A 27,987-nucleotide genomic window follows, 5' to 3' on the forward strand; every position below is an offset into this window, starting at 1 on the left:
CTTCTCAAGACCAGAACATAATTTGCACTTTACTGAAAACAGAACACATTTAAATGTTTTCACTTTTTGACTTTAATAATTAAAGAAGTATGAATAAATATCAGAATATGTATGTTAAACTTACAATACAAGGTTAGTTTGTTTTTTTTAGTAAAGTTCAAGTTTTCTATAATTCTACGAACATAGGGATATATCACCGGTTGGTTTATTTGCATTAGTTTTATCGATATATGTTAGATACGTTATGAAGTAATAATTTTTGTTCGTTTTAGGTTTCAACTTCACTCTTTACTTCCCTTAGAAAAAAGGTTTTTTTAAAATAAATCTGTGCTATAAAGTAACAAAAATCTTATCAACAGATGCAATCTGTTGACTATCAACCCATTCTTCATTTCATAACTTCGTTTTGAACTACTGATAGGCTTATGACGTAGGTATAAAGTCGAGATAAGGTTTCTTGCGAAAATGGTTTTTACGCTTGTGACACATAGCATCTTGGCCTGTTATTGCATCATGCATTCTTGAGTCATTTTTCCTTGAAACAGCTGGTAAACAATCTGGTTGACCTGTTATACTACAGTCTAGTAATTATACGCATGATGGAGGAGATGCGACAAGGAATTGGATATCTTAATATTGAAGCGACAGATTGTGAGTATTTGTTTATTATCATAGAAAGTCCCCTTTCAGTAATTGTGCATAGAGATTCCTCCTGAGAAGGAAATACTTTAAATATCAAAAAAGTATTTTGAATTCGTAATTCAACGAGTGTTCCAAGTATATTTCTCTAAAATTACAGTTGTCTCTCCCCCGTAATTGGGCCAGATATAGCCATAGGCTATATACAAAATCTTACAAATACTATTTTAGTACAATGCTTACTTTATAATATGCGAAAAGTTTCTATTAAACTGGTTTATCCAATCACTTCACTTTTGACTTATAAAAAAGGTATAAAACTCTCAATTTCTGATCGAAGAGCACACTTCAAAGTTTCAGCGACCATGAGGTGGAGGTAGGTATGAAGAAGGGATAGTCCCCCTTCTATACAGAACAAATTCTGCTCATTTTGGGGTTTAATGTTACTCTTTACTTTCGTAATAACAGCGTAGACCAGAAATATTCCCAGAATTCATCTTAGTATAGATTAAAATATCATTTTTATATTTTGATGGGTTTTTAATTTTTGGTAATTGTTTAGTTTCAATTACCTTAGTTCAATATAGCAATCCCGCTGCCCACGGGGCTCATAGACTAATACGCTTCACTCTATAGGTAATATTACCTTTAAGTGAGCCCACTTTTTTCACATTTTTAGTTTGCCCCATGGTGGAGGAGGGTCAACCAGAAATGGATGCGCTTCTAGAATTAACATTTCTAAGTCTGAAATTTCTGCAAATACTGCAAAGCAGAAACTCTGCTTTAGAGCAGATTTTCCAGTTTAGAGCACTTGGAACGGAACTGAACATTTACCCAAGGGTATTTTAGAAAGCTAAAGAATGGACGCGCTTTTGTAATCAAACAGTTCGTGGTAACGAACTGTAGTAAGGAGCGACCCGGCTCAATAGTAACCAAAACTCTAAAAAATGGAATTTTGATACCAATAGCTACATCAAAAGAATCGCTTTTTAATGATGATTTTAAATATATAAGTTCATCAAGTTTAGTCTTACCCATCAAAAGTTACGAGTGAGAGAAAATTTGCCTTATTTTAGAAAATAGAGCAAACACCCCTAAAAGTCATAGAATCTAAACGAAAATCACATCATCAGATTCAGCGTATCAGAGAACCCTAATGTAGAAGTTTCAAGCTCCTATATACAAAAATGTGGAATTTTGTATTTTTTACCAGCAGGCAGATCACGGATGCGTGTTTATTTGTTTGTATGTTATTTTTGTTTTGTTTTTCCCCAGGGGTGATCGTATCGACCCAGGGGTCCTATAATGTTGTGAGAGGGCTCATTCTAACGGAAATGAAAAGTTCTAGTGTCTTTTTTTAGTGACCAAAAAAATTGGAGGGCACCTAGGCCCCCTGCCACGCTAATTATTTTCCAAAGTCAACGGATCAAAATTCTGAGATAACCATTTTATTCAGCTTAGCTGAAAAACCTTATAACTATGTCTTTGGGGACCACTTACTCACCCAGAGTCCCCGTGGGAGGGGCTACAAGTTACAAACTCTGACCAGTACTTACATATAGTAATGGTTATTGGGAAGTGCACAGACGTTTTCAGGGGGATTTCTTGGTTGGGGGAGGGGTTAAGAAGAGGGGGATATGTCGGGGGAACTTTCCATAGAGGAAATTGTCACGGGGGAAGGAAATTTCCATGAAGGGAGCGCAGGATTTTCTAGCTTTATTAAAAAAAAAAACAATGAAAAAATAAATATGAATAAGTTTTTTCAATTGGAAGTAAGAAGCAGCATTAAAACTTAAAACGAACAGTAATTGTTACGCATATGAGCGGCTCACCTCCTCCTAATACTTCGCTCTTTACGCTGAAGTATTCTTAGAAATTTCAACTATTTATTCTACGGCTTTTGTGATTCAGGGGTCATTTTTGATGGATTGGGACAAGAAAGCTTTAGTGTAAAGAGCGAAGTAGTGACGAGGGGATGAACCCCCTCATATATGTAATAAAAACATGAGAATACAAAAGTTCGTTACGTATGCTAATTTATAAGTTACGTATATCTTTTACTAATAAAAACATTCGTAAAAAATTAAGTCCTAGTTGCCTTTTTTAAGAAACCAAAAAATCGGAGGGCAACTAGGCTTCCTCCCCCACTCACATTTTCTCAAAATCATTCGATGAAAACTATGAGAAAACCATTTAGCCAAAAAAAAAAAAAAAAATGCAAATTTTGTTTAATTATTCCTCTGCGGAGAACCAAAATCAAAATATGCATTAATTCCAAAACGTTAAGAAATTAAATAAAAAAACAAGTTTTTTTTTAACTGAAAATAAGGAGCGACATTAAAGCTTAAAACGAACAGAAATTACTTCGTATATGAAAGGGGCTGCTTCCTCATCAACGTCTCGTTCTTTACGCTAAAGTTTCTTACTGTTTTAAAAAGCAGAGTTGAGAGAAAGAGTCAAACTTGTCACTGTCAGCCAATTGTCACTTTATGATTGCCTGATAATGTCAAATTTATTAGGATCAATTATATTTAAAAATTTAGTATATAAATGAGTCTTTAATTAGCTGTCTATGATGTCCATGTGTCTGGCTCAGCCTTTTCATTCCAGAACTGTCACCCAAATTGCACTTTTAGTGTATAATGTGACACTTTATGACGACTTTATCGAGTCTACTATATATATAAATATATATATATATATATATATATATATATAAAACAAGAGCTCATATCACACTTGTGATGAGGTCGGAAGAGCCAAGAGTTCATATTTATGAGCTCTAGCAAATTTCTAATAATCAATAGATTAATTTAAAAGGAAAATCAGAGTCTTAATGCCAGTCGGGATTTAAAATAAGAGCTCTGAGTCACGAGGTCCTTCTAAATATCAAAATTCATTAAGATCCGATCACCCACTCGTAAGTTAAAAATACCTCAATTTTTCTAATTTTTCCTCTCCCTTCAGCCCCCCAGATGGTCGAATCGGGGAAAACGACTATCAAGTCAATTCGTGCAGCTCCCTGACACGCCTACCAATTTTCATCGTCCTAGCACGTCCAGAAGCACTTGCTAAAGTACTGAATCCCACTCCCTAACTCCCCCAAAGAGAGCGGATCCAGTCCGGTTACGTCAATCTCGCATCCACGACATTTGCTTATTCTACCCACCATGTTTCATCCCGATCTCCCCACTCTAAGCGTTTTCAAGATTTCCGGTTTCCCCCTCCAAATCCCCTCAAAGTCAACAGATGTGGTCGGGATTTGAAATAAGAGCTCTGAGACATGAGTTCCTTCCAAATATCAAATTTCATTAAGATCCAGTCACCCGTTCTTAAGTTAAAAATACCTCAATTTTTCTTTTTTTTTTCAAATTAACAACCCCCAGCTCCCCCAAAGAGAACGGATCTGTTCCAATTATGTCAATCACGTATCTATAACTTGGGCTTATTCTTCCCATCAAGTTTCATCCCGATCTTCATTCTAAGCGTTTTCCAAGATTTCTGTTTCCCCCCTCCAACCCTCTATGTCCCCGGGTCCGATTCGAATTGAAAATGGAGCATCCGATACATAAGATTCTTCTATATATCAAGTTTCATTAAGATCCAACCACCCATTCGTAAGATACCTCAATTTTCACGTTTTCCGAGAATTCCAGTTTCCCCCTCAAACTCTCCCCAATGTCACCGGATCTGGTGGGGATTTAAAATGAGAGTTCTAAGGCACAAGATCCTTCTAAATATTAAATTTCATTAAGATCTGATCACCCGTTCGTAAGTTACAAATACCTCATTTTTCTAATGTTTCCGAGTTACCCCCCCCCCCTACTCCACCAAAGAGAGCGAATCCGGTCCGGGTATGTCAGTCACATATTTTGAACTTGTGCTTATTTTTCCCACCAAGTTTTATCCTGATCTCTCCGCTTTAAGGGTTTTCCAATATTTCCTGCCCCCCCCCCCAATGGCACTGGATCCGGTCGGGATTTAAAATAAAAGATCTGAGTTACGAGGTCCTCCTAAATGTGGAATTTCATTAAGATCTAATCACTCCTTCGTAAGTTAAAAATACCTCATTTTTTCTAATTTTTCAGAATTACTAAAAGCCAATGGTCTAGTTTGACCATAAACGAAATACGATATCAAGAAGCTAAACTCTCCCTACCGTATATTTTAGTTTTTACGCGACGGAATTGGCCGATCTTAGAGGAATGATCACAAAAAAAAAGCGCAAATGGATCAATAATGCACTAGCTTATAGCAGCTGGTCAGGGGTTGCACTAATATTTATTATGAATGCAGGTTTGGGTTTTCCAAGTATGATCGTCCCTCCTTCCGTTTGTTCATACCATATGTAAGCAGCTGTTATTTAAGCTGCATCCCGCGATCATTGTTCCCACCCAGGTTGGTAAACTATGTTGGGTCATTGCTTTTAAATCCATGCCGATTTTTACTCGGAACTGCCCCTTTTGATTGACAGAGGCAATTATACCTAACAATGGTTAAATTACTAACACGCACAAATAGAAAAGGGTTTACGGGCTCTTTTCCTGGTTTTTGCGGGGTGTTTCTAGGAGCAAGTTCATCTTGATGGAGGAATTGGTCAGAAGAAAATGTATCCATCTATCAAAACCTACACTTAGAGTATATCAAGTATAGAGTATATCAGAGTATAAAGTATATCATCATTAGAGTATATCGAGTATAATGTGATAGAATCGTAAGCTTAATTTTTTTTTAGCATATGGTGCTGTTTTCATTTTCTGGCACGCGCTTGGGCTAGGGATAAATGAACAAATTTGTTTCGGGAAATTCAGTACAGGACAGGGGAGATATGTTTGCCAAAATACCAAAAGAAAGGCTATTTTTTAACTCCCTCCTGCTCAACCTAAGGTCCTTTTCAGCTAATTTGTTCCAGCTCAACCCTAATAAGCTACAGTTACGGAGTTCCATCATTAGCTAATTTTGAAATTGAAAAATTAAAGTTTGGCTCTTTGTTACGACTCGACTTTTAAAGTAATTAAATAAAAAAAACTAATTCTTTTAGCTGAAAGTAAGGAGCGACATTAAAACTTAAAACGAACAGAAATTACTCCGTATATGAAATGGGTTGTCCCCTCCGCAATCCCTCGCTCTTTACGCTAAAGCTTTTAATTGTTTTAATAAGTAGAATTGTGGCAAAGAGTCAAACTTTAGCGTAAAGAGCGAGGGATTGCGGAGGGGACAACCCATTTCATATACGGAGTAATTTCTGTTCGTTTTAAGTTTCAATGTCGCTCCTTACTTTCAGCTAAAAAAAAATTCTTTTTTTAATTTAATTTCTGAACGTTTTTGAATTAATGCATGTTTGGTTTTGGCTCTCCGCACATAAATTATTAAAATGAAATTTGTATATTAATTCTTTTTTTTGGCTAAATGGCTTTCTCTTAGTTTTGATCAGACGATTTTGAGAAATAAGGGGGGGGGAGAAGGAGGCCTAGTTGCCCTCCAATTTTTCGGTTACTTAAAAAGGCAACTAGAACTTTTAATTTTTAACGAACGTTTTTATTAGTAAAAAATATACGTAACTTAAGATTTAACTTACGTAACAAACTTTCATAACCTTATATTTTTATTATGTATACGAGGGGGTTTGTACCCTCGTTAATACCTCGCTCTTTACACTAAATCGTAAGTTTTGTCCCAATTCTTTAAGAATGACCCCTGAATCAGAAAGGCCGTAGAATAAATAGTTGAAATTACTAAAAATACTTTAGCATAAACAGCAAGGTATTTATCTCCTCCTAAATACCTGGCTCTTTATTCTAAAGTATTTTTAGAACCCCTCATATGCGTAATAATCTCTGTTCGTTTTATATTTCAATGCTACTTCTTCCTTTCATTTGAAAAAAGTTTTCATGTTTATTTTTCATTGTTTTCTTATAGTAATGCTAGAGAATCCTGCGCCCTTTTCATTGAATTTTTCTTCCCCCATGACAGATTTTTCCAAGGAAAGATCCTCCAACATAGCCCTCTCTCCTCAGCCCCACCCCCAAACAAAATAAAATCCCCCTGAAAACGTCTGTACACTTCCCAATAGCCATTACTATATGTAAGCACTGGTCAAAGTTTGTAACTTGCAGTCCCTCCCACAGGGATTGTGGGGGAGTAAGTCATCCCCAAAGACATAGTTATTATGGTTTTCGACTATGTTGAACAGAATGACTATCTCAAAATTTTGATCCGTTGACTTTGGGATAAAATAAGCGTGGGAGGGGGCCTAGATGCCCTCCAATTTTTTCGGTCACTTAAAAAGGGCACTAGAACTTTTCATTTCCGTTAGAATGAGCCTTCTTGCGACATTCTAGGACCACTTGGTCGATACGATGAACCCTGAAAAAAAAAAAAAAAAAAAAAAAAAAAAAAAAAAAAAAAAAAAAAAAAAAAAAAAAAAAAACGCACCCGTGATTTGTCTTCTGGGAAAAAATACAAAATTCCACATTTTTGTAGATAGGATCTTGAAACTTCTACAGTAGGGTTCTCTGATACGCTGAATCTGATGGTGTCATTTTCGTTAAGATCTTACGACTTTTAGGTGGTGTTTTCCCCCTATTTTCCTAAATAAGGCAAATTTTCTCAGGCTCGTAACTTTTGATGGGTAAGACTAAACTTGATGAAACTTATATATTCAAAATCAGCATTAAAATGCGATTCTTTTGATGTAGCTATCGTATATAGAATCATTTCTGTTTGCTTTGTTTTAATGTTGCTCCTTACTTTCAGTTGAAAAACTTTTCTTATTTAATTTCAGTAAAGCACTAGTTTTTAGAATTCTACACATATAGGGAACGTTGGTCATGACTTTTTGGAGTTAGTCCATTTTATTTAGATATAGCAATATTTCCAGTTTTTCAAAATTGTCCATTGTAATTGTTTAAGCTGTAAAACAGAAATTCAAAATATCCATCCGAGTAGAATCTTTTTTCCTACCGTATTTACTACGTACTGTTTAAGCAGAATTGGCATTTACTTTCACTTTTTGATAAATTTGTCAAAGGGTTCAACACGCTTGTTAGTATGTAAGGTACTGATTCCTTAACGAACCACATCGCAAGAATGCCATCATTTCAAAATGCATTTACCATAACTCGGTTCTAGGCGTTTAGCCCCTGGAAAATACCCCATGCTGGAAATCCCCCCTTCCGGAAATACCCCCTCCCAGAAAATATTCCTTGCGGGTGGTTGGTCTCCAATCACTTTTGACCTATAATAAAGACTAGAACTCCCTGGGGATTATAAATCAATTTCTACCTACCCCCTCCCCTTGTCTCTCGCTTATAACTAATTATGTACTTATTTGAAGGCTAAATGAGACCTGGGATGTTTTGGCATTAAAATGCACTCTTTGTGGTATCTCCCTCCCCCCTTAATTAAAAAACAATCAGAGAATCCCATTGTAGAAGTTTAAGTGTCTTTTTAAGTTTTGGGATTTGTCCATTGCTTACAGATAGTATTTGTTATTGGACATTTTTCGCTGGGATGTTTCTTCAGGGGGGATGGTCGTGGGGAATTTTCGGTGGGAAGAATTACCCTGAAATCCTATAAACAATTCTTTTATTTGTATTTTTTCTCTTTGGATGCGCAATTTAACATTTTGGCGAGGAGAGACGAGGGGAGGATGGATATACCAATTGGTGTATAGTACCCAGGGCCGTAACCAGGATTTTTGTTCGGGGGGCGGGGGACACGAAAGGGATCTGAAAGATCGCGTCAAAAACATGAATTTGATATTTACTCTCTTAGGATTTCTGGGAATATTTCTGGTCTACGCTGTTAACGTTACTGAATCAGTGTCAGATAGAAATTTTTCTCATTAAGGACTGTGGTTTGTTCTTTACTATATTGAGCTACTGCTGCAACAATTATAGTTTTCAATTAACTTTGATTTGTTAAAGCTTATTTAACAGTTCGTGGTAACGAACTGTAGTAAAGAGCGGCCCGGCTCAATAGTAACCGAAACTCTAAAAACGGAATTTTGATACCAATAGTTATATCAAAAGAATTTCATTTTAATGCTGATTTTAAATATATAAGTTTCATCAAATTTAATCTTACCCATCAAAAGTTAAGAACCTGAGAAAATTCGCCTTATTTTAGAAAATAGGTGAAAACACTCCCTAAAAGTCATAGAATCTTAACGAAAATCACACCATCAGATTCAGCGTATCAGGAGGACCCAACTGTAGAAGTTTCAAGCTCCTAGCTACAAAATGTGGAATTTGTATTTTTTTCCAGAAGGCAGATCACGGATGTGTGTTTTTTATGTTTTTTTTTCCAAGGATGATCATAAAGACCTAGTGGTACTAGAATGTTGCGAGAGGGCTCAGTCTAACTGAAATGAAAAGTTCTAGTGCCCTTTTTAAGTGACCAAAAAAATTGGAGGACAATAGCCATTTTATTCAGCATAGTCAAAAAACCTTATAAACATGTCTTTGGGGACGATTTAATCCCCCACAGTCCCCATGGGAGGTGCTACAAGTTACAAACTTTGACCAGTGCTTACATATAGTAATGGTTATTGGGCTAAGACAGCATCCAGTGTTTTGAGGGATCGATTTTGTGTTTTCATGAAAGTCCTAGTTTTTATAATCGACATTATAATCGGTATTGGAAAATACTTGTAAATTATTTCGCGATTCAGCTCTGTATCTGGAGCAATGTAAGAAGCAATAATTTTTGTTCGTTTTAAGTTTCCACTTCGCTCTTGCTTCCGTAAGAAAAGCCTCGGTTTTAAAAGTTAATTTCGATAAGACGGCTTTTTCTTGACTAGTTAAAGGCTTAGTCGAAATATTTTCATATCAGGCCCAGTAGGCCCGAAGACAGGGGGGGGGGGGTTCTGCCCCCCCCCCCGAAATTTTGTCCCACTCGGAAAAATATAGCAATATACATTACAAAAATCATGATGCGTTTTTAAAACTTTTTTTTGGAGCCCTTCCCCCTCCCCGGAGAGAAACCTTGTATACGCCCCAGGGGTCCATGATAAAATTGAGAAGATTTAAGAATGAAAATTCTCAAAAGAAAGCTTATTGAATCTCTCCACCGGAAAAAAACTTTTAACAAACGAAAATCATAACTGAAGACCTAATAAGCCATTTTCTTAGTTCTGAGATGAAATTCAATTCCGATCGATCTTGTCTTGAGCCTGCTGTCAAATTTAAAAAGTTGACATTTTCAATTTGGCTTCGGCTTAATTATTCAATATTAATTCAACTGAATTAATAATGTCTTTCTTTCTTATAAATTCATTTACCTACTAGATTAGACAAAAGTAGCTCAATTGTATATTGAATTTGTTTGATTTTTCTTGTTGTGATTCTCTGGTTTGATTTCTCATTTCAGTAATTTGACTTTCTTCTGGTTTTCATCTTCTCTTCTGGTTTCCATCCTGATTCACCGTAAGATTCCTTTTTTATGTACGTGAATGGGTACCTTTTTTATTGTACCCAGGATTTTGTCGAGGGGGGGTAGAGATTACAAAGTCACAAAAATGTTTTAGGGGAGTTATATAAAACAATTAAAAACGCACCAAAATTTTGTTTATATTCATTTTCGTAATATTTTGGCCAGTCAGACTAATATTTTGGGGGTTCAAACCCCCTAACCTGCCCTAGCTACGGCCTTGGCGTGAAGTACTAAAAAGAAAAAAATAACGTTTCTGCAATAAACTCGATGGTGTCAATTTTTTTAAATATGCTATTCTACTGGACCGCTTTCATTTGAGGAATATTGGTTGTCGCTATTGACTTCAAGGGTTAGTAGTATAGGACCCGGATACAAATACGAAATTCTGAACAATGCAACGAAGGTGTAGGGTTACGATAGGTTATTAGCCTCCCCTAGAGTGCTGTTTGACCATTTGCATCAAGTTGTTCGAGTTTTAGCTGTTGAGCCCAAATTAGATTTTCTTTAGCTTTGCTTGAGCAATTGTGTTTCTGCATTTGATGTAATTGTGGATTGTCACGGAGTGTTTTTTCATTAGCATAATAGTAAGTCAATTTATCCATACACTTGCTAACTTATTGAAACAAACTGGAATAGTTGACAAAGAATAAACATTGTTTATTTTAATTAAATTAAAGAAAAAAATTCTTACGGAAGTAAAGAACTAAGTTGAAATTTAAAACGAAGAGCAATTACTGCTATGAAGATTACGCAAGATAATATGGTAAAATTCTAGTTAATTGACTTCTTGCTATCTCGGAAAGGGTTTAGGTTAGAAAAATGAAACTTTCAGGGATGGTTCTACAGGCTAAAGTATGTCCCGGGAAGGGGTAAAATTCTAGTTTATTGACTTTTGGCTATCTCGGAAAGTGGTCAGGTTAGGAAAATGAAACTTTCAGGGATGTGTCTATAGGCTAAAGTATATCCCGGGAAGATATTTTGAAGTACCCACCTCCACTCCTTCTCCCTCTAGAGGGCCCTGAAATTTGCCTACATGACAGGTCTATTACCTATTGAAATTTCGACAAAACAACACTTTACCTTAATTTTCAGTTACTAGTTGCTTTTTCTCTGCCTTTAGTTTTGAAAATGCAATTCTTGTCATTTGAGCAGAATTCTGAGCCATAGCAATGTTTTTGTTTCAAAATTTAGGAAATGTATTTGCATATTTTTAAAACCTTATAAATTGGGATTGAGCAAAGTTGTGAAGCTGAAAACAGTTTTGTTGTACTTCATTCAAACAGAAGATTTATTTTGCTGGGTTTCACTTTTATAACACACATATTTTAAAGGTCATCAAAGGTCAAGACCCTCTAGAGGGAGAAGGAGTGGAGGTTGGTACTAGAGATTGTATGGTTTTGAATAAAGTAAAATACTTACATTTTAAAGTCGTTTTTTCGGCAATATTATGATAACGATTGTCAATAATTTTTGCTGTATATGTGTTCAAAATATCTAGACTTTTATACCTGTTTCCACTGTCTAAATAAATGGATCTATCCCAATTTGAACGTTTATTTGTTCGTCATATGAAAGCAGTGTGGTCTGAGAAAAAGGATACCTAGTTTAAGGTGTCACGTCGAAAATTTAGTTTTCCTTGGGGAGACATTTCGGAGGACGAGGTACCGAAATGCTCTCTACGGAAATCCGGCCAACGTAAGTTTTACGACGCTTGTAAGGTTTGGGGGAGGCATCGGTTTTTCGATTATGGATACTTTAGTTATTATTTTTTTCCAGTCTTTTATATTTGTAGCAGAATCGATGTTTTATCGTTTTGCAAACCACTTATTTCAGTATCTTTGATTTTATGTTTTCCTTTGACCGTTTAATCAATCTAACAGAGAATTCTTTATGCTTCGTCTATTCCTAAATCCTAAGTTTATTTTTCTTCGTATGTTTTTCTCTACCCTCGTCTCGAACCTTACTGCTTTCCTTTGACAAAATGTGTGATTGTTGTGTATAACTTCATCATTCTACTACTATTCCACTAACAACTAGTTAGTAATAAATAATCAATTTTGTATTGGATTTTTTCAACCGAGCTTATTTATTTTTAGCTGAAATGCCCAATGAACATGATCCTTTGTTCGACGGTGTTGTACGGAACGTTCGATTCAATATGTTAGGACAGATTGATCGAAAAACGTACGAAGTGAAAAACTTGGATGGTCCACTGGATTTTTCAAAGAGACGCCGTGTTGAGCCAATCAAATCTGAGCCAGAATCAGTAACTTTAAATGAATTAGTTAATATGTCTCATCAGTATTTGACAGACAACCACACTCCTCCCCTTGTAGAGCCTCCTTCATTGCAATGTCTTGTTAGAGGAGATCAATCACTTGAATTTACTCGTCGAGTCTCCCCACAAAGTGAAGTTAGTTTACAAGCGTATTCCCCACGTGCTTACTCACCGACCCGTTCACCATACCCTCTCCTGCCGAGGAGAAAAAATTCTGTACCGGCTGGGATTCATCTGGCACCAGAGGTACAAAAAGATAGCTCATTAATGATGTCAAGGTCAGATCCATCACAGAGGAGACATTCTAGAACTTCGAAACTACTTATAGGGGGAGATATTGATGTAAATTCGCAGTTCAGAAATTTTACTGGATCAGAAACGGAAAGGAAGTTAAGAGAGGTAAGAAAAGTCAATAATTTATATTTAAGTTTGGCTTTTAATATAAGTTTTAGAATAGAAAAAAAAAACAGGTGAACTTGTTCATAATTTTCCTCGTAATTCATGTATTCTATGGAATATGCGCCAACATATATTGCTTGGCGAGGGATAGGTAAGCCCGCAAAATTTGTTATTCGGCACTCAGTTTAAAAAAGCCTAATTGACCCAAATGTTGTAGTCTCTCGAATGTCACTAAAAATCGAAGTTGTTCATCATTCGATCTTCGAAGCAAAGAGGGCTGGAAGGAGTAGAAGATTGACAAATGCCCTATGAGTGTATCGTTTGTTGGCCTTGTGAAAAAAACATAGACTGAGAGTACAATATTAGACATTTTGTCCAACTTTGAGAGCCCATACGTATATAGGTTCTTTCCAAATTTTGGTCCCCTAAATAGATCATTGTGCACGCATCTAAAACCACAGTGTTCTTCTGTTAAAACTTTGTCTACAGCATCTCGGATTTCTCTATTCTTTTTCGCCAACACGATAAAAGGAGAATTTCGTACATTGTTAAATGGCTGTGTGATACATCTGCATCAAGCTAGTGTTCAAGCTCGGCCTTGTTCTATCTTAGATTCAGGAATACGGCAGCTATATTTGCGGATGGATTTAGCTGAACCTGTGACATCATGCTATACATAAACAAAACAGTCAGTTTCATTGTTTATGACATCCCTGTATTGTTCCAATACCTTCAAAACGCATTTTCTATCTTCGCCTTGATTTTTTTTTATCAACGAGCTTGTTGAAGTCAAAATTTTTGTTTTTATCATACGTTGGAATAGTTCTTATCTCATCTTCATTTGATTAGTCTTCGTCGAGTTTGATGACGCGAAAGAAGGTAAGCCTATGGTTGGGGTTTGCTTCTTCACCAGGTGACTGATGGGAGAGAGGGCGAAGCAAGTTGACCTGAAAGACATCTGACATTCTGTGGCCTATTAAACTTCACCTTGCAATTGGCTGGACCTACCTGTTTGAGGAGAAGTTGAGGAGAGGTCTTCAAGAGAAGTTGAGCCTGTTGCTGTCTTTTGGAATAAGTAGCCAGCAATTCTTCGCCAGTTGTGAATCACTAAGGACGTATCCAGGATTTTCGTATAGGGGGAGGGGTATTTTTTCCAAGTGGGGGGGGGGAACAAAAACGAAAAAAAGCACTAAAAATTCATTTATATGCATTTTTGTTACGTTTTTACCTGTCAAACCCCTGGAGGTGCAAACCCGGTAACCCCTTCCCGTAGATCATCCTTGGCTAATCTAATGATAAATGACCAATGATATTTTTAGTATAAAATTAAACACGGATAAAAATGGACACAAAAATAATAATAATTTTGGATCTTCAATGGGACTGAAGCCATCGTCCTAACCCCCCGCCCATTGGACACCCTGAACATTGTATCATAATTCAAAATCTAAACGAAATAATCTTTTTATGTTCTGTTTCGTTGTAACTCTTTTTTTCAAGTTACCGTATGTCTAGTTTATTCGTAAAGAATCCCGTTTTACCCCATTAAAACATCATGGTTGTAGCAAGCCTGTTGGTCCCATTTCTTTAAAAAAAATTGACATTACTGTGGTTGCCTGGGTCCTGTCTACATGTCTGTAAATTTCAAGCCAATAAAACCAATTTCAAAAATCAAATTTGTTGCAGCACAAGGCAATATAAACCAATTTTTCCATGATCTCTTGTTCTCATTCACGTCCCCTTGGTCAAGTCTGAATATATAGTTGGCTCATTTCGGTGCGCCACGAATAAAACCCTATTTGTTTTTCAAATCTGTTTTCCTCACTGAGATCCATTTTGCCCAGTCTACTTTCCCAGTATGTTGCAAGCTAATCGGAGAAAGTAGTTATTGGTCTATTTCGTCGTAAAACAATTGAACCAAATTTCTTTCAAAATTTCTAGTTTTCCTTGAGGTCCCCTAGTCAGAACCACTACTGATCTAATGTAATCCCATATTAAATGCCATAACTTGAGCAGATAAAAAACATGTTCATTTCCTTTTCAATGTCAATCACACAAAATTCAAATTTGTCATGTAATGGATAAGACAAAATGAGCCAAATGTATGAATAATTTTAATTAGTATCACATCTGGTTAACAAGAATTTTTTCAAGGTTATTCCCAAAGGAACTTTTACTTTTCCAGCAAAAAAAAAAGTTCGAGACAAGAACACACTTTCGCCAGTATTTTTAAAAATTTGTCATAGACCCGAACTAATAAAAGTTTTTAGTATAAAATTAATAAAACAGAACCTGAATAAGAGAATTTTTTTCAAAAATCGGTAGAAATAAAGTTTTAGTCTAATATTACCCTTAGGATTAAACTTCCTTCCTAAGGAAAAACTGAATTTGCGTCCTTTTTTACCTTTGTTCTTTAATTTTGAAGGTTTTGAACCGTTAAAGATATTAGAATAATCTTTGTCTCTGGATAGAATTATTTGTTATTTTATTTGATACGTGTATGATACGCTGCAGCTTAAGAAGTGCAGTTAGGTTATTGCTAATAAAACATACCTAAGTATGATAAAAATATAATCCCTTGGAAACCAATTTTGTCTATACATTTGCACATTATGGGATGGGTGTGAGGGTAAAGCCCAGCAGGTCTGCATGCAAAGTGTGTTAGCATTGACTATTCTGATATTATGAAATAAGAATTGTTTTCTGACTTCACACCGTCCAAATACCTTACCACCTAATATGTACATATATAGCCTAAATTATAAATTTCCCATTTATTCTGTCACTTCTCTGTCTTTTCTCACGCTATGTTGAAAGAAACTAGCGAAATAAACCGGTTAACAGTGCGTCAATTCGTGAACAACTTGAACTGCAGGGGGTATATCATACAAATACCTTTTATTTTCACCAATTAAGGAAACCTGTATCAAACAGTTCGTGGTAACGAACTGTAGTAAGGAGCGACCCGGCTCAATAGTAAACGAAACTCTAAATAACGAAATTTTGATGCTAAAATATACATCAAAAGAATCGGATTTTCATGCTGATTTTAAATATATAAGTTTCATCAAATTTGGTCTGTGTCATCAAAAGTTAAGAGCCTGAGAATATTTTGACCAAAAAATTGAAGGGCACCTAGGCCCCCTCCCACGCTCATTTTTCTCCAGAGTCAACAGATCAAAATTTTGAGATAGCCATTTTGTTCCGCATAGTCGAAAACCATAATAACTATGTCTTTGGGAATGACTTACTCCCCCACAGTCCCTGGGGGAGGGGTTGCAAGTTACAAACTTCGACCAGTGTTTACATATAATAATGGTTATTGGGAAGTGTACAGTCGTTTTCAGGTTTTTTTTTTGGTTTTGGGGGTGGTGTTGAGGGGAGGGGGCTATGTGGGAGGAGCTTTCCTTGGAGAAATATGTCATGGGGGAAGAAAAATTAAATGAAAAGGGCGCAGGATTTTCTAAAATTACTATAAAAAAAAACAATGAAAAAATAAACATGGAAAAGTTTTTTCAATGGAAAGTAAGGAGTAGCATTGAAACTTAAAACGAACAGAGATTATTACGCATATGAGGGGTTCTAAAAATACTTTAGCATAAAGAGCGAGGTATTTAGGAGGAGATAAATACCTCGCTCTTTATGCTGTAGTATTTTTAGTAATTTCAACTATTTATTCTACGGCCTTTCTGATTCAGGGGTCATTCTTAGAGAATCGGCCCAAAACTTACGATTTAGTGTAAAGAGCGAGGTATTAACGAGGGTACAAACCCCCTCATATACATAATAAAAATTTAAGAATATAAAAGTTTGTTACGTAAGTTAATTCTTCAGTTACGTATATTTTTTACTAATAAAAAAATTCGTTAAAAATTAAAATTTATAGTTGCCTTTTTGTGTAACCGAAAAATTGCATTGCAACTAGGCCTCCTTCCCCATCCCTTATTTCTCAAAATCGTCTGATTAGAACTAAGAGAAAGCCATTTAGCCAAAAAAGGAATTAAAATTTATATTTCATTTTAATAATTTATGTGTGGAGAGCCAAAATCAAACATGCATTAATTCAAAAACGTTCAGAAATTACATAAAAAAAACTAGTTTTTCTAACTGAAAGTAAGGAGCGACATTAAAACTTAAAACAAACAGAAATTACTCCGTATATGAAATGGGTTGTCCCCTCCGCAATCCTTCGCTCTTTACGCTAAAGTTTGACTCTTTACCACAATTATGTTTTTTAAAACAATTAAAAGCTTTAGCATAAAGAGCGAGGGATTGCGGAGGGGACAACCCATTTCATATACGGAGTAATTTCTGTTCGTTTTAAGTTTTAATGTCGCTCCTTACTTTCAGTTAGAAAAACTAGTTTTTTTTATGTAATTGTTTTCCCTGAACGACATAATGCTGTCAAGCATTCCTCCGGGAGTTTGGCATTCTTTTGCAGGTAGCGTCCTAATCGTTTCCATATTTGCCATTTTATCAAATGAAAGCGTTAATTCTTAAAAGGCAAGATAAAAAATAATATAAATCTAAAAAAAAATGCTAAGCTGCAAGTTCTTAAATATGTCGACATGGCTATCCATTATAATTTCATTTCAAGTGTTTCAGGGGCAAAATTTGGCCTAGGTCCTTGCCCCTCGAAGTGTCAGTATTTTTGTGACAAATAACACTATTTCCTATAATTCTTTATTCTATGTTCTTTCAGAATTTCCTGTAATTATTTTTTCAGACAATTCCTTTTGCAGCTTATATTTAGGTTATTGTCGTTTACCCCCTCCCCCCAGAAAACATCCCTCCGCGGAAAATACCTTCCCCCACATACACACCGGAAAACATCTCCCATGGAAAATACCCCCCCCCCACCCGGAGAATACCCCTTGGATAATATCCATCACAGAAAATAATCCCCCCGTGGAGAATAACCCCTGGAAAATATTCCCCCCACAAAAAATTCTGCCGAATTTGAAAATTTCATGTAACTTGTGTTTTTTTTAGTTTCGTTAAGAAGTGCTAAGGAAAGGGAAAATAAAGAATTTACACAGCATAAGAATCTTTGACATAACCGGAACGGATCCGCTCTTTTTGGGGTAGTTGGGGGAGGGATTAATTCTGAAAAATTAGAAAAAATGAGGTATTTTTAACTTACGAACGGGTGATCGGATCTCAATGAAATTTGATATTTAGAAGGATAGCGTGTCTCAAAGCTCTTATTTTAAATCCTGACCGGATCTGGTGACATTGGGGGAAGTTTGGGGTGGGGGAACGTAAAATCATGGAAAACGCTTAGATTGGAGTGATCGGGATGAAACTTGGTGGGAGAAATAATCAGAAGTCTTACAAACGTGATTTACATAATTGGAACGGATCCGCTCTATTGGGGGGGGGGGGGTTAATTCTGAAAAATAAGAAAAAATGACATATTTTTAACTTACGAAGGAGTGATCGGATCTTCATGAAACTTCATATTTAGAAGGACCTCGTAACTCAGATCTCTTATTTTAAACATCAGCCGGATCGAGCGTAATTAGGGAGGGGGCAGTTGGGGGGACTGGAAATCTTAGAAAACACTGAAAGCGGTGAGATCAGGATGAAACTGGATGGGAAGAATAGAAGCCTGTCTAAGATACGTGACTGACATAACCGGACCGGATCTGCTCTCTTTGTTGGAACTGGGGGGGGGGGGGGTAATTTCAAAAATTGAGGTATTTGTAACTTACGAAAGAGTGACCAGATCTTAATGAAATTTGATATTTAGAAAGATCTTGTGCTTTAAAGTTCTAATTTTAAATTCCGACCAGATCCTGTGACATTGGGGGAGTTGGAAGGGGAAACCGGAATTCTTGGAAAACGTGAAAACTGGGTATTTTTATCTTACGAATAGATGATCGGATCTTAATGAAATTTGATTTTTAGAAGGAATTCATGTCTCAGAGCTCTTATTTCAAATCCCGACCAGAACTTTTGACATTGGGGGGAGTTGGAGGGGGAAATCTTGGAAAAACACTTGGAGTGGAGGAATCGGGATGAAGCTTGGTGGATAGAATAAACAAATGTCCTTGATACGTGACTGACAGAATCGTACTGGATTCGCTCTCTTTGAGGGAGTTGGGGGATGGGTTCAGTGATTTGGCGAGTTTGGTGCTTCTGGACGTAATAGGACGATGAAAAGTGGTAGGCGTGTCAGGGAGCTGCACAATTTGACTTGATACAGTCGTTTTCCCAGATTCGACCATCTGGGGCGTTAAAGGGAGAGGAAAAATTAGAAAAAATGAGGTATTTATAACTTACGAATGGGTGGTCGGATCTTAATGAATTTTGATATTTAGAAGGACATCGTGACTCAGAGCTCTTATTTTATATCCTGACCGGCATTAAGCCTCTTATTTTCCTTTCAAAATCAATCTATTGATTCATAGAATTTTGTTAGAGCTCATACCATATGATCTCTTGGCTCTTAGCTCTTCTCGCCTCGTCACAAGTGTCATATGAGCTCTTAGCTCTTGTCTTATATTCCAAGTGTAAAGTTACCACAAATGACCATTAAGAAATAAATGAAACCCAAATTGAACAGAAACTAGATCTATGCTGCATCGGCAGCGTGTGGTGTTGCGGCACCCTTGTTCGGCTTCACCGAGTAAAGTATTGGGAGAGCAACACTTTGGTTTTGTTTCCTCGCTTCGATTAAACGCTGAAGTTGTTAATCTTTTAGGATATTAAAATAAAACTAGGTACACAGCTCACAAGAGTTGTAAACCCCTCATTGCAACTAATAAAAGTTGCAAAACTCATCGCTGAAGATGATTGTAGCCTAACAGCCGATTATTAATTACAAGTACCCTATATGTCTTACAGCTGGAACCAAATTGGTCTTACCATCAAATACGCCGGAAACAAATAATAGGTACATCAACTAGCAAAAGTTGTGAACCCCTCATTGCGGAAGATGATTATAAGCTAACAACCGACTGTTGCTTAAAACACCCCTATATGTCTCACAATTGGTATCGGCCTATTTTTGGTTTCAGTGTTTACCTTACTACTGAACTTGTCAACCCCTTTAAATATTCAAACTAGCAAATCTCATGAAGGAATTTTTCATTCTCATGAAGGAATCATTCATTCATTCATATCTCATGAAGGAATTTTTCTACCGAAAAATGAATGACATACACTTTGATCAGCTCATCAAGAGCTATCGACTGCCGTCGAAAAAAAACTATCTGTCTTAGTTCAAAAGTTGACTTTTTTGCCGTAGGCCAAGTTTCTAACGTCTTTACTTAGAAAGGAGCAAAGGATAAACTCTAATTTCTTTAGCAATGGGAGAATTTCTAAAGTCTGAGGTATATTTGATACTATTTCTGTACCGACCTATTTTTGGTTTCAGTGTGTACCCTCCTATTGAAGTTATCAACCCTTTAAACTCTCAAACTGGTATATCTCATGAAGGAATTTTTACACCAAAAAATGGATAACATATACTTTTATCACATCATCAAGATCTATTGACTGCCGTCGAAAAATATCCTTCTGTGAAATGACGGACAGAAATGGGTAGAAACACTAGAAGGCAGCACTTCCAGTCCCCACTTTTTTATTTCTGTAATTTTTTCTATTTATCACTCGAAGAAGATATATTGGATGTGGGGTTGGGTAACTGCCACATATATTTAATACTTATAGATTTTAGTCTATCTTCAATTTGAAACTGATGCCTGCCTCCTTGCCTGCTAGAACGGAGCTTTCCACTCAAAAGCAGAAACATGGTTTGATGAAACAAAGCTTGACTGCATAACTTCAGATAGTTCTCTCTCACATAGGCTATAAAACTCCAAGTCACTTCACATACAATAGGCTGTGGCTCAAGGACAAGCAAAAACCATCCTTTTTGGCCCCAGGCAAGAGCTCTACGAAGCTATCCAAAATGCAAAGTCATATTCATCAATCCGGCCTAAGGTCCACACTTCCGGTAAAAACCGCAGTGGTTAGACCCTTACCACTTTCTAGGAATAAGCTGAAATCGAGATGCTAGGAAAAAAACACGACAAAACCAAAGTGTTGCTCTCGCAACACAATTACAACAGATAACCTAGTCAAACTCAAAACGAGCGAAAATTAAAAGGATTAGGGCTGACGACCCCTTATCTTCTCAAGACTAGAACATGATTTGCACTTAACTAGAAAAAAAATAACCATGGATTGTCAGTTTAATATGTACATTCTGATTCATTTGTCTTAATATTTCTTTATGCATTAAATTCAAAAAGTGAAAACCTTTAAAATGTATTTTGTTTTCAGTAAAGTGCAAATTAAATTTAGGTTTTGAGAAGTGTGAGGATTGTCAGCCCTATTCATGTTAATTTTTTCTCGTTTTGAGTTTGACTCGGTTATTAATTGCAATTTATGTTTGTTTTGTGTTTAATCTATTTATTGATGGTGATTTGTGATAGATCTAAGTTTGGAAAATTATTTGAACTTATTTCTACTCATTTTTGGCTTAGCGGAGCGCTTTACTTTTCTTTGACAACCTTGTTTTGTGGAAAAAAGTTAACTTCTGTTCGTTTTTATTAACATATTTTTTTTCAGGGAAAAAAATTACATATTTTTTTTTCTATGAGACTCCATTTTCTATTTTTCTATATGCTCCATCGAGGGATATTTTTCGGGGGGTATTTTCTGGACGGGGGGTGAACCCCGGCCACCGATATTTTGGACAGTTGAACCCGAGAACACGTACTGCTGACAAGAGGGGACAGATATTGAGCTTCTGTGGGCTAGTCCTTCAGTTGATACAGATTGATAGTCCTAGTATGTCTTATTGGGATTTAGACAAGTTTTAATATTTCTATTTTTTTTTTTTATCAAAACATATCTATGAAGGCCCTGTTTTACATGGATCACTCGAAAATTTCGGCCTCTGGAACTAAAGGAACTATTCTAAGGAAAATGTTCCTAACGGAAATTGTTTGGAACTTCGGCCATCCTGATTAATACGACTATTTTTTAGTTTCAGTCCGACGCTGTTTGAGCTCTTGGGGTGCCTGGGGCATATGGAACGTCGAAGGGGTGTCAGGTTCTCTGCAAATGATCTCAACCCTTAAGAAGAGCATTATCACTTTTAATTTACATTTGAATTAGCCCTTTCTCAAGTTTCATTGACCGTCTATTCTTTAAAAGTTGGCTAAGAAAAATGATTCAAGAATTAAAAATTTGTCTATTAACTATTGCTAATGTAAAGGCTTCTTTAGAAGCATGTGAGCGGTCAGAGTTTTTTGTGATTTAACAGTATGAGATGCAATGAATCATCTTTCTAAATGTTCAAAATAACAATTTAATTTCTAGGATTCTCGTCAGCGGTATGAAGAATTCCGTCGTGAAATGATTGATAAAATGGAAATGGCACGAAAAGCCAGAGTGAAACACGGAAGAACACAATCAGAAAGTAGAGAAAGTTATTCAAGTAAGTCTTAAAATACCCTCGCCCCCAGCTACTTTTAGGCAATGCTTACTGCTATTAATGCAAAGAAAATTTTACGAAAAAGAAGTTTTCAAAGAAAGTTAAATAGCTCCGTTAAACCAAAGACGAGCAGAAATAAATTCAAATAAACACAAATCAAACTAATCACCAACAATAATCACTTTCAAGGAATAAACGAAAAAAAGAAAGGAAATCATCACAATAACCAAGATTACCAAAAAGAACTAATTAAAGTAGACGGACTTATTAAATATACTAAAAAAAAAAAACAGTTTTTCTACTAAAATAAAGGAGCAAAATTACAACTTAAAACGAACAGAAATTATTCCATATGTTGGGGGAATACCCCTCCTCAATTCCTCGCTCTTCACGCTAAAGTTTTTTAGTACTTTCAAAAAGTTTCTTATTCTAACTAAACGACCCTTGTGTTTCAGGAGTCGTTCTTTAAGAACTGGGGCAAAGTGAAACTTTAGCGTAAAGAGCGAATTATTGAGGAGGGGGTAGTCCCACACATACGAAATAATTTCTGTTTATTTTAAGGTTTAATGGTGCTCCTTACTTTCGGTTGAAAAAAAAACTTTGTTTTTTATTTAATTTCTGATTGTTTTTCCAATAATGCCGGGGAATCCGCCTCCCCCTCCGCGGAAAATTCCACCATTCCTCCCTCCTCAACGGACAACGCCTCCATTGAGACTTCCCTTCCCATGGAAAATACTCCGCTTCGAAAATCCACCCACAGAGTCCCCCCTCCAAAAAATGTCCGTGTACTTCTCAATAACAAGTACTCTATGAAATAATGGGCAAATGTCATTACTTGCAGCTCATTCCCCAGAAGCTGTGGAGGACCATGTCATCCCAAGAGGCATAGTTATTGCATATTTCATCTATGCTGAACAAAATAACTATCTCATAAACTTTGATCGGATGACTTGGGGAAAAGGACCGTAGAAGGGGAGCTGATTGCCCTCCAATATTTTTGGTCGCTTAAAAAAGGCACTAAAACTTTAAATGATCCCTCTCACTCCTGAGAAAAACAAAGAAAAGAAACAAGAAAACAAATAAACAAAAGCCGGCGTTTACACCTTCCCCCAGGAAAATATCTCCTGGTTCGCAAAGAGCTGCTACACTGAAATCTATTTAGACTGGTAGCATTACGCACAAGAAAACATTATAATCTCATCTCTTTTATTCATCTTGTCAGGAGCCAAATCTTATATATCATTGTATTGTGTATATGACTAATAGTTTTCAAAACGACACCAATGGATTACAAGGGAAAATACATGTACACCATCCGTCTGAATTAAATTAAACTCAAACCAGGATATCTAATAAATCGAAACTGGGATATCCAATCGCTTTACAGAATTCCCCAATCAATCCAGTAAGGACAATAGCCATACATAGTATGGCTAACTCAAATCTTAAAGCATAGTGAATGTGTTACGGAATGGAAAAGATTGAGCTGGCTGTTTATAAGTGGGATTCAAAGTATTTCAATACGGAATAGAATCCGAAATATCAAGATTGCCCTTATAGCTCTTTATACAGCAGAACACATCGAAAATCAACACGACTGTCGTAACTTGAAACGACGTTTTTCTTGTATCAGCGCATGTTGGGATTCATCTACGTTTGAGGGATGAACGACTCGAGAAAACTAAGTTCGTATGGGACAGCTCCAAAAGTGTAGCAAATTTCACATAAAAATCAAACACATTTTGAACGAATCACATTGCCTTACCCCTGAGGTTAAACCAAAAATGGCCGTCTTTGTAAAAAAGTGAATTGACAAACCTCATCAAGAATTGCTTATATGACAAGCAAATCAAGTGTAACAATCTGTTAGAATTCTACATTATCTCACAGCATAGAGGAAAGAAGAAGTTTACTGGGAAATATGTAGACGCCTAAGGTAAGAGGACCGTGGATACACTATAATCCCCCTTGTGTGACTTTTGGTGACGGTCTTTGCCATATTTGTCACTTTTGAGAAAGTAGAGATGATTATCAGCTTCTGTATTGCTAACAATTTCTAGTTTTACATAGTAATTTAAAGCTACATTCATTCTTCCGTTCATCCTTTGCACACTTGAAAATATTAATTTTTATTAGTTAATTCATAGTTTGATAAATGTATATGTTGCTGTCTGTTTAGTTTTGTATGCGTGCATTTTTGCATAAGCCTTTAAAGTATGATATTATTGTTATATTATTCACACTGATTGCTGGTTTCTGCAATAAAATTTAACGCAAAGCATTCAAAGTAATGATTATTACAAATGAATTTTCGTTAGCAAAATATCTAAATCAGTACACTCCCTTTAGTTTTAAGCATTGTTGGAACATTGAGACTAAAAAGGTTGCCCCCTTCTCACTTTTGAAATCCGTGGTGAAATTGGGTCTCGGAAAAACGTATTATTACTAATAGTTTACTGTACCCCCTCCCGCCAAGAAAAGCTCAGAATGCCTCTAGTAAATGCAATTATTCCCTTACCTGAATTTCAAATGCACTAACCAATCAGAATCGGCCAGAAAATATTCTTATTTCCCATCTTTAACCGAATTCAGACAAGTAAACTTGAGTAAACTTTGACAATTATCGTGAAATTACAAAGTTTGACCCTTCGAATCAATTTCAGGTGATGACCAGCGATTCATAGATGAATCCTTATCAGCAGAAATGGGCAAAGATTCTGAATACTATTACAGAAGGAAGAAAAATAACGAAGCTGCCAAGAAATCTCGTGATCTCAGACGTACCCGAGAAGAAGAAAATGAAATCAAAGTACAGTTTTATGAAATGGAAAATGAAAACTTGAGGAATCAGCTGAGCTTAGTTCTTCACCAGCTTGCCCTCTATAGGGGGACAACTGTTGATAAAATTGAAATGACCCGGCCTTTGATTCCTTGTGTAGAAAGAAATTAATTGAGTGTTCTGAAACATTATTGCCCATAGAAAGACGATTTCCGGTGGTCAAAAGTATGCCGTATCTAGTAATTTTCTTAAGTTATATTTAGTGAGTGTCCTAACGATCAATAAATTAAATGTTTTTTTAAGTTTGTTTATTTAAGAGATTTTAATTAAATAGAATCTACTTCAGCTGAAGTTTCTAAAATTACACAAATCATAGAAAGACGTTTTGTAAGGTAATGAAAGAAATTTATAAGACGTGAAGAAATTTTGAAGGGGGAGCTTACATGAATCTCAAGGGACGGGAAAAAGATATATATATATATATATATATATATATATATATATATATATATATATATATATATATATATATATATATATATATATATATATATATATATATATATATATATATATATATATATATATATATATATATATATATATATATATATATATATATATATATATATATATATATATTTATATATATATATATATCATAATATACTGCAATTTATATTTTGGTGTCCTCAGGAGAGGACGATTCACTCTTGTCCCCCCCCCCTTAGGGAATTCTTGCAAACATATCTTCAAGACAGAGGTCCTACGAATGAGACAAAATAAAAGGCAGTTAACAAAATTATTTTTTTCTCTTGCAAACCAAATAATTTTGCTAGAACGAGAGGTCCATTAAAACTAGCACAATTTTTTTTTTTTGATTTGGCTGTAAAACTACTCGTTAAGTTGGGGGTAAGTCAATGAGAAAAAAAGAATCCCATGTCTTTCGATAGTAGTTTTTGTAATCTTCTTACTGAGGCATTACTAAAGATTATAAACCAATAGGAAAAAAAAATTGTAGGAAAAGATGAAACCATAGTCGATACGGTACTTACATGTTATTAATTAAAAAAAAAGAAAGATTTCCCGAGGGAAGTAAAGAGCAAAGTTGAAACTTAAAACGAAAAAAGTTATTACTTCACAGGCTATCTAATATATATATATATATATATATATATATATATATATATATATATATATATATATATATATATATATATATATATATATATATATATATATATATATATATATATCAATAAAACTTGTAAAAATAAGCCAAATAATTATGTTTCTAGGGTTATAAAAACCTAGCGCTTTACTGAAAACACAAAATAATATAGGCATTTTGGTAGAGTAACAGCAAACCGATTAAGGATCCTTCTTACAGTATAAAAATAAAGCATTTTAGAATTGTCGTTTTTTTTTTGTCGTTTAATTTGGTATAACTTCTGTATAATGGCTCAGTCTAATGACTGGCTCTCGTTTTTGTTCTGAAAAGATCATGTCATGATTAGTTTGTAGACAAGTTCGAAGTACCATCTTAGATAGTATTTGGACTATAGACTAGCTAGATTTCCAGAGTTCATATTACGGCTTATTTGATTTTCATTTCGAGTAATACTAAAGCGTATTTCTTGCAATTTAAGATTAAAATAATTTTATTTTTATGCTTATGTTTTTGAGATAATTTTAACTGTATAATGTAAGTTACTGATGTCACAGTTGGTGTAAGACTATGTAAAGCTTTATAGATTGGTTTATTGTTGTAAGGCTACATCACTTCTAACTCCTAAATCAATGTTCTTGCTTTTTGTGCTTGGCTTCTGTGTTTTCAGTATAGCGTTAGTATAGAAAATCATAATTAGTTGGTTTATTAGTACTAGTCTTATTGGTATATGTTATATAGGCTGTGAAGTAGTATTTTTGTTCGTTTTAATTTTCAACCTCGCGCTTTACTTCCCTCGGAAAAAACCCTTTTTTTAAAATTAATCTATGCTCGTTTTTGATTAAAATTTAATTTAGAAACCATACCGCTATGACCTTTTTTATGGCACTTGGTATTAACCAAGTGACATAGAAATCGCAAATTCTGTCGGTCTTTCGGTCTGTCTGTCGGTCCAGGTTTTGCTATTTTAGGCACTTCCAGGTAAGCTATGACGATGAAATTTGGCAGGCGTATCAGGGACCGGACCAGATTAAATTAGAAATAGCCATTTTCTCCTTTTGACCATCTGGGGGGGGGGGGAGTGGAGGCCGGTTAAATCGGAAAAATAGAAAAAATGAAGTATTTTTAATTTACGAACGGTTGATCAGATCTTAATGAAATTTGATGTTTGGAAGGATATCATGCCTTAGAGCTGTCATTTTAAATCCTGACCGGATCTGGTGACATTGGGGAGGGGGGGTTGGAGGGGGAAACCTAAAATCTTGGAAAACACTTAAGAGTGGAGGGATCAGGATGAAACTTGGTGGGAAAAATAAGCGCGTCCTAGATACATGATTGACATAACCGGAATGGATCCGCTCTCTTTGGGGTAGTTGGGGGGGGGTAATTCTGAAAAATTAGAAAAAATCTGATCTCAATGAAATTTGATATTTAGAAGGATATCTTGTCTCAAAGCTCTTATTTTAAATCCCGACCGGTTCTGGTGACATTGGGGGGAGTTTGAGGAGGGGGACCTAAAATCATGGAAAACGCTTAGATTGGAGACATCTGGATGAAACTTGGTGGGAAAACTAAGCAGAAGTCTTAGATACGTGATTGACATAATTGGAACGGATCCGCTCTATTGGGGGGGGGGGGTTAATTCTGGGAAATTAGAAAAAATTACGTATTTTTGACTTACGAAGGAGTGATCGGATCTTCGTGAAACTTCATTTTTAGAAGGACCTCGTAACTCAGATCTTTTATTTTAAATCTCAACCGGATCAAGCGTCATTGGGGGAGGGGGGGGTTGACCGTAAATCTTAGAAAATACTTAAGCGGAGAGATCGGGATGAAAC

At 35.7% G+C, this 27,987-nt stretch overlaps 1 protein-coding gene across 2 annotated transcripts; it reads left to right on the top strand.

Moving 5' to 3' along the window:
- The first annotated feature begins 475 nt into the window (after positions 1 to 475).
- Positions 476 to 25,283, top strand: LOC136030167 (uncharacterized). 2 transcript variants are annotated; one of them, XM_065708905.1, is made up of 4 exons: positions 476 to 651; positions 12,171 to 12,751; positions 22,088 to 22,205; positions 24,866 to 25,283. In XM_065708905.1, exons 1-4 carry the CDS (start codon positions 597 to 599, stop codon positions 25,150 to 25,152), a joined length of 1,041 nt encoding a protein of 346 aa, XP_065564977.1. In that variant the 5' UTR covers positions 476 to 596; the 3' UTR covers positions 25,153 to 25,283. The 2 variants fall into 2 exon arrangements, with proteins under 2 accessions (XP_065564977.1, XP_065564978.1); XM_065708906.1 differs by lacking the exon at positions 476 to 651 and adding an exon at positions 10,545 to 10,658.
- The last annotated feature ends 2,704 nt before the right edge of the window (positions 25,284 to 27,987 follow it).

This window comes from Artemia franciscana, chromosome 8, assembly GCF_032884065.1.
Source record: "Artemia franciscana chromosome 8, ASM3288406v1, whole genome shotgun sequence".
Taxonomy (NCBI): Eukaryota; Metazoa; Arthropoda; class Branchiopoda; order Anostraca; family Artemiidae; genus Artemia; species Artemia franciscana.

What these genes read in the sequence shown, in the direction of transcription:
- LOC136030167 (XM_065708905.1), top strand. Translation starts at nt 597, where the DNA reads ATGATGGAGGAGATGCGACAAGGAATTGGATATCTTAATATTGAAGCG. An exon ending in TAATATTGAAGCGACAGATT is followed by an intron (nt 652 to 12,170) that starts GTGAGTATTTGT and finishes ATTTATTTTTAG; the next exon opens with CTGAAATGCCCAATGAACAT. An exon ending in CGGAAAGGAAGTTAAGAGAG is followed by an intron (nt 12,752 to 22,087) that starts GTAAGAAAAGTC and finishes TTTAATTTCTAG; the next exon opens with GATTCTCGTCAGCGGTATGA.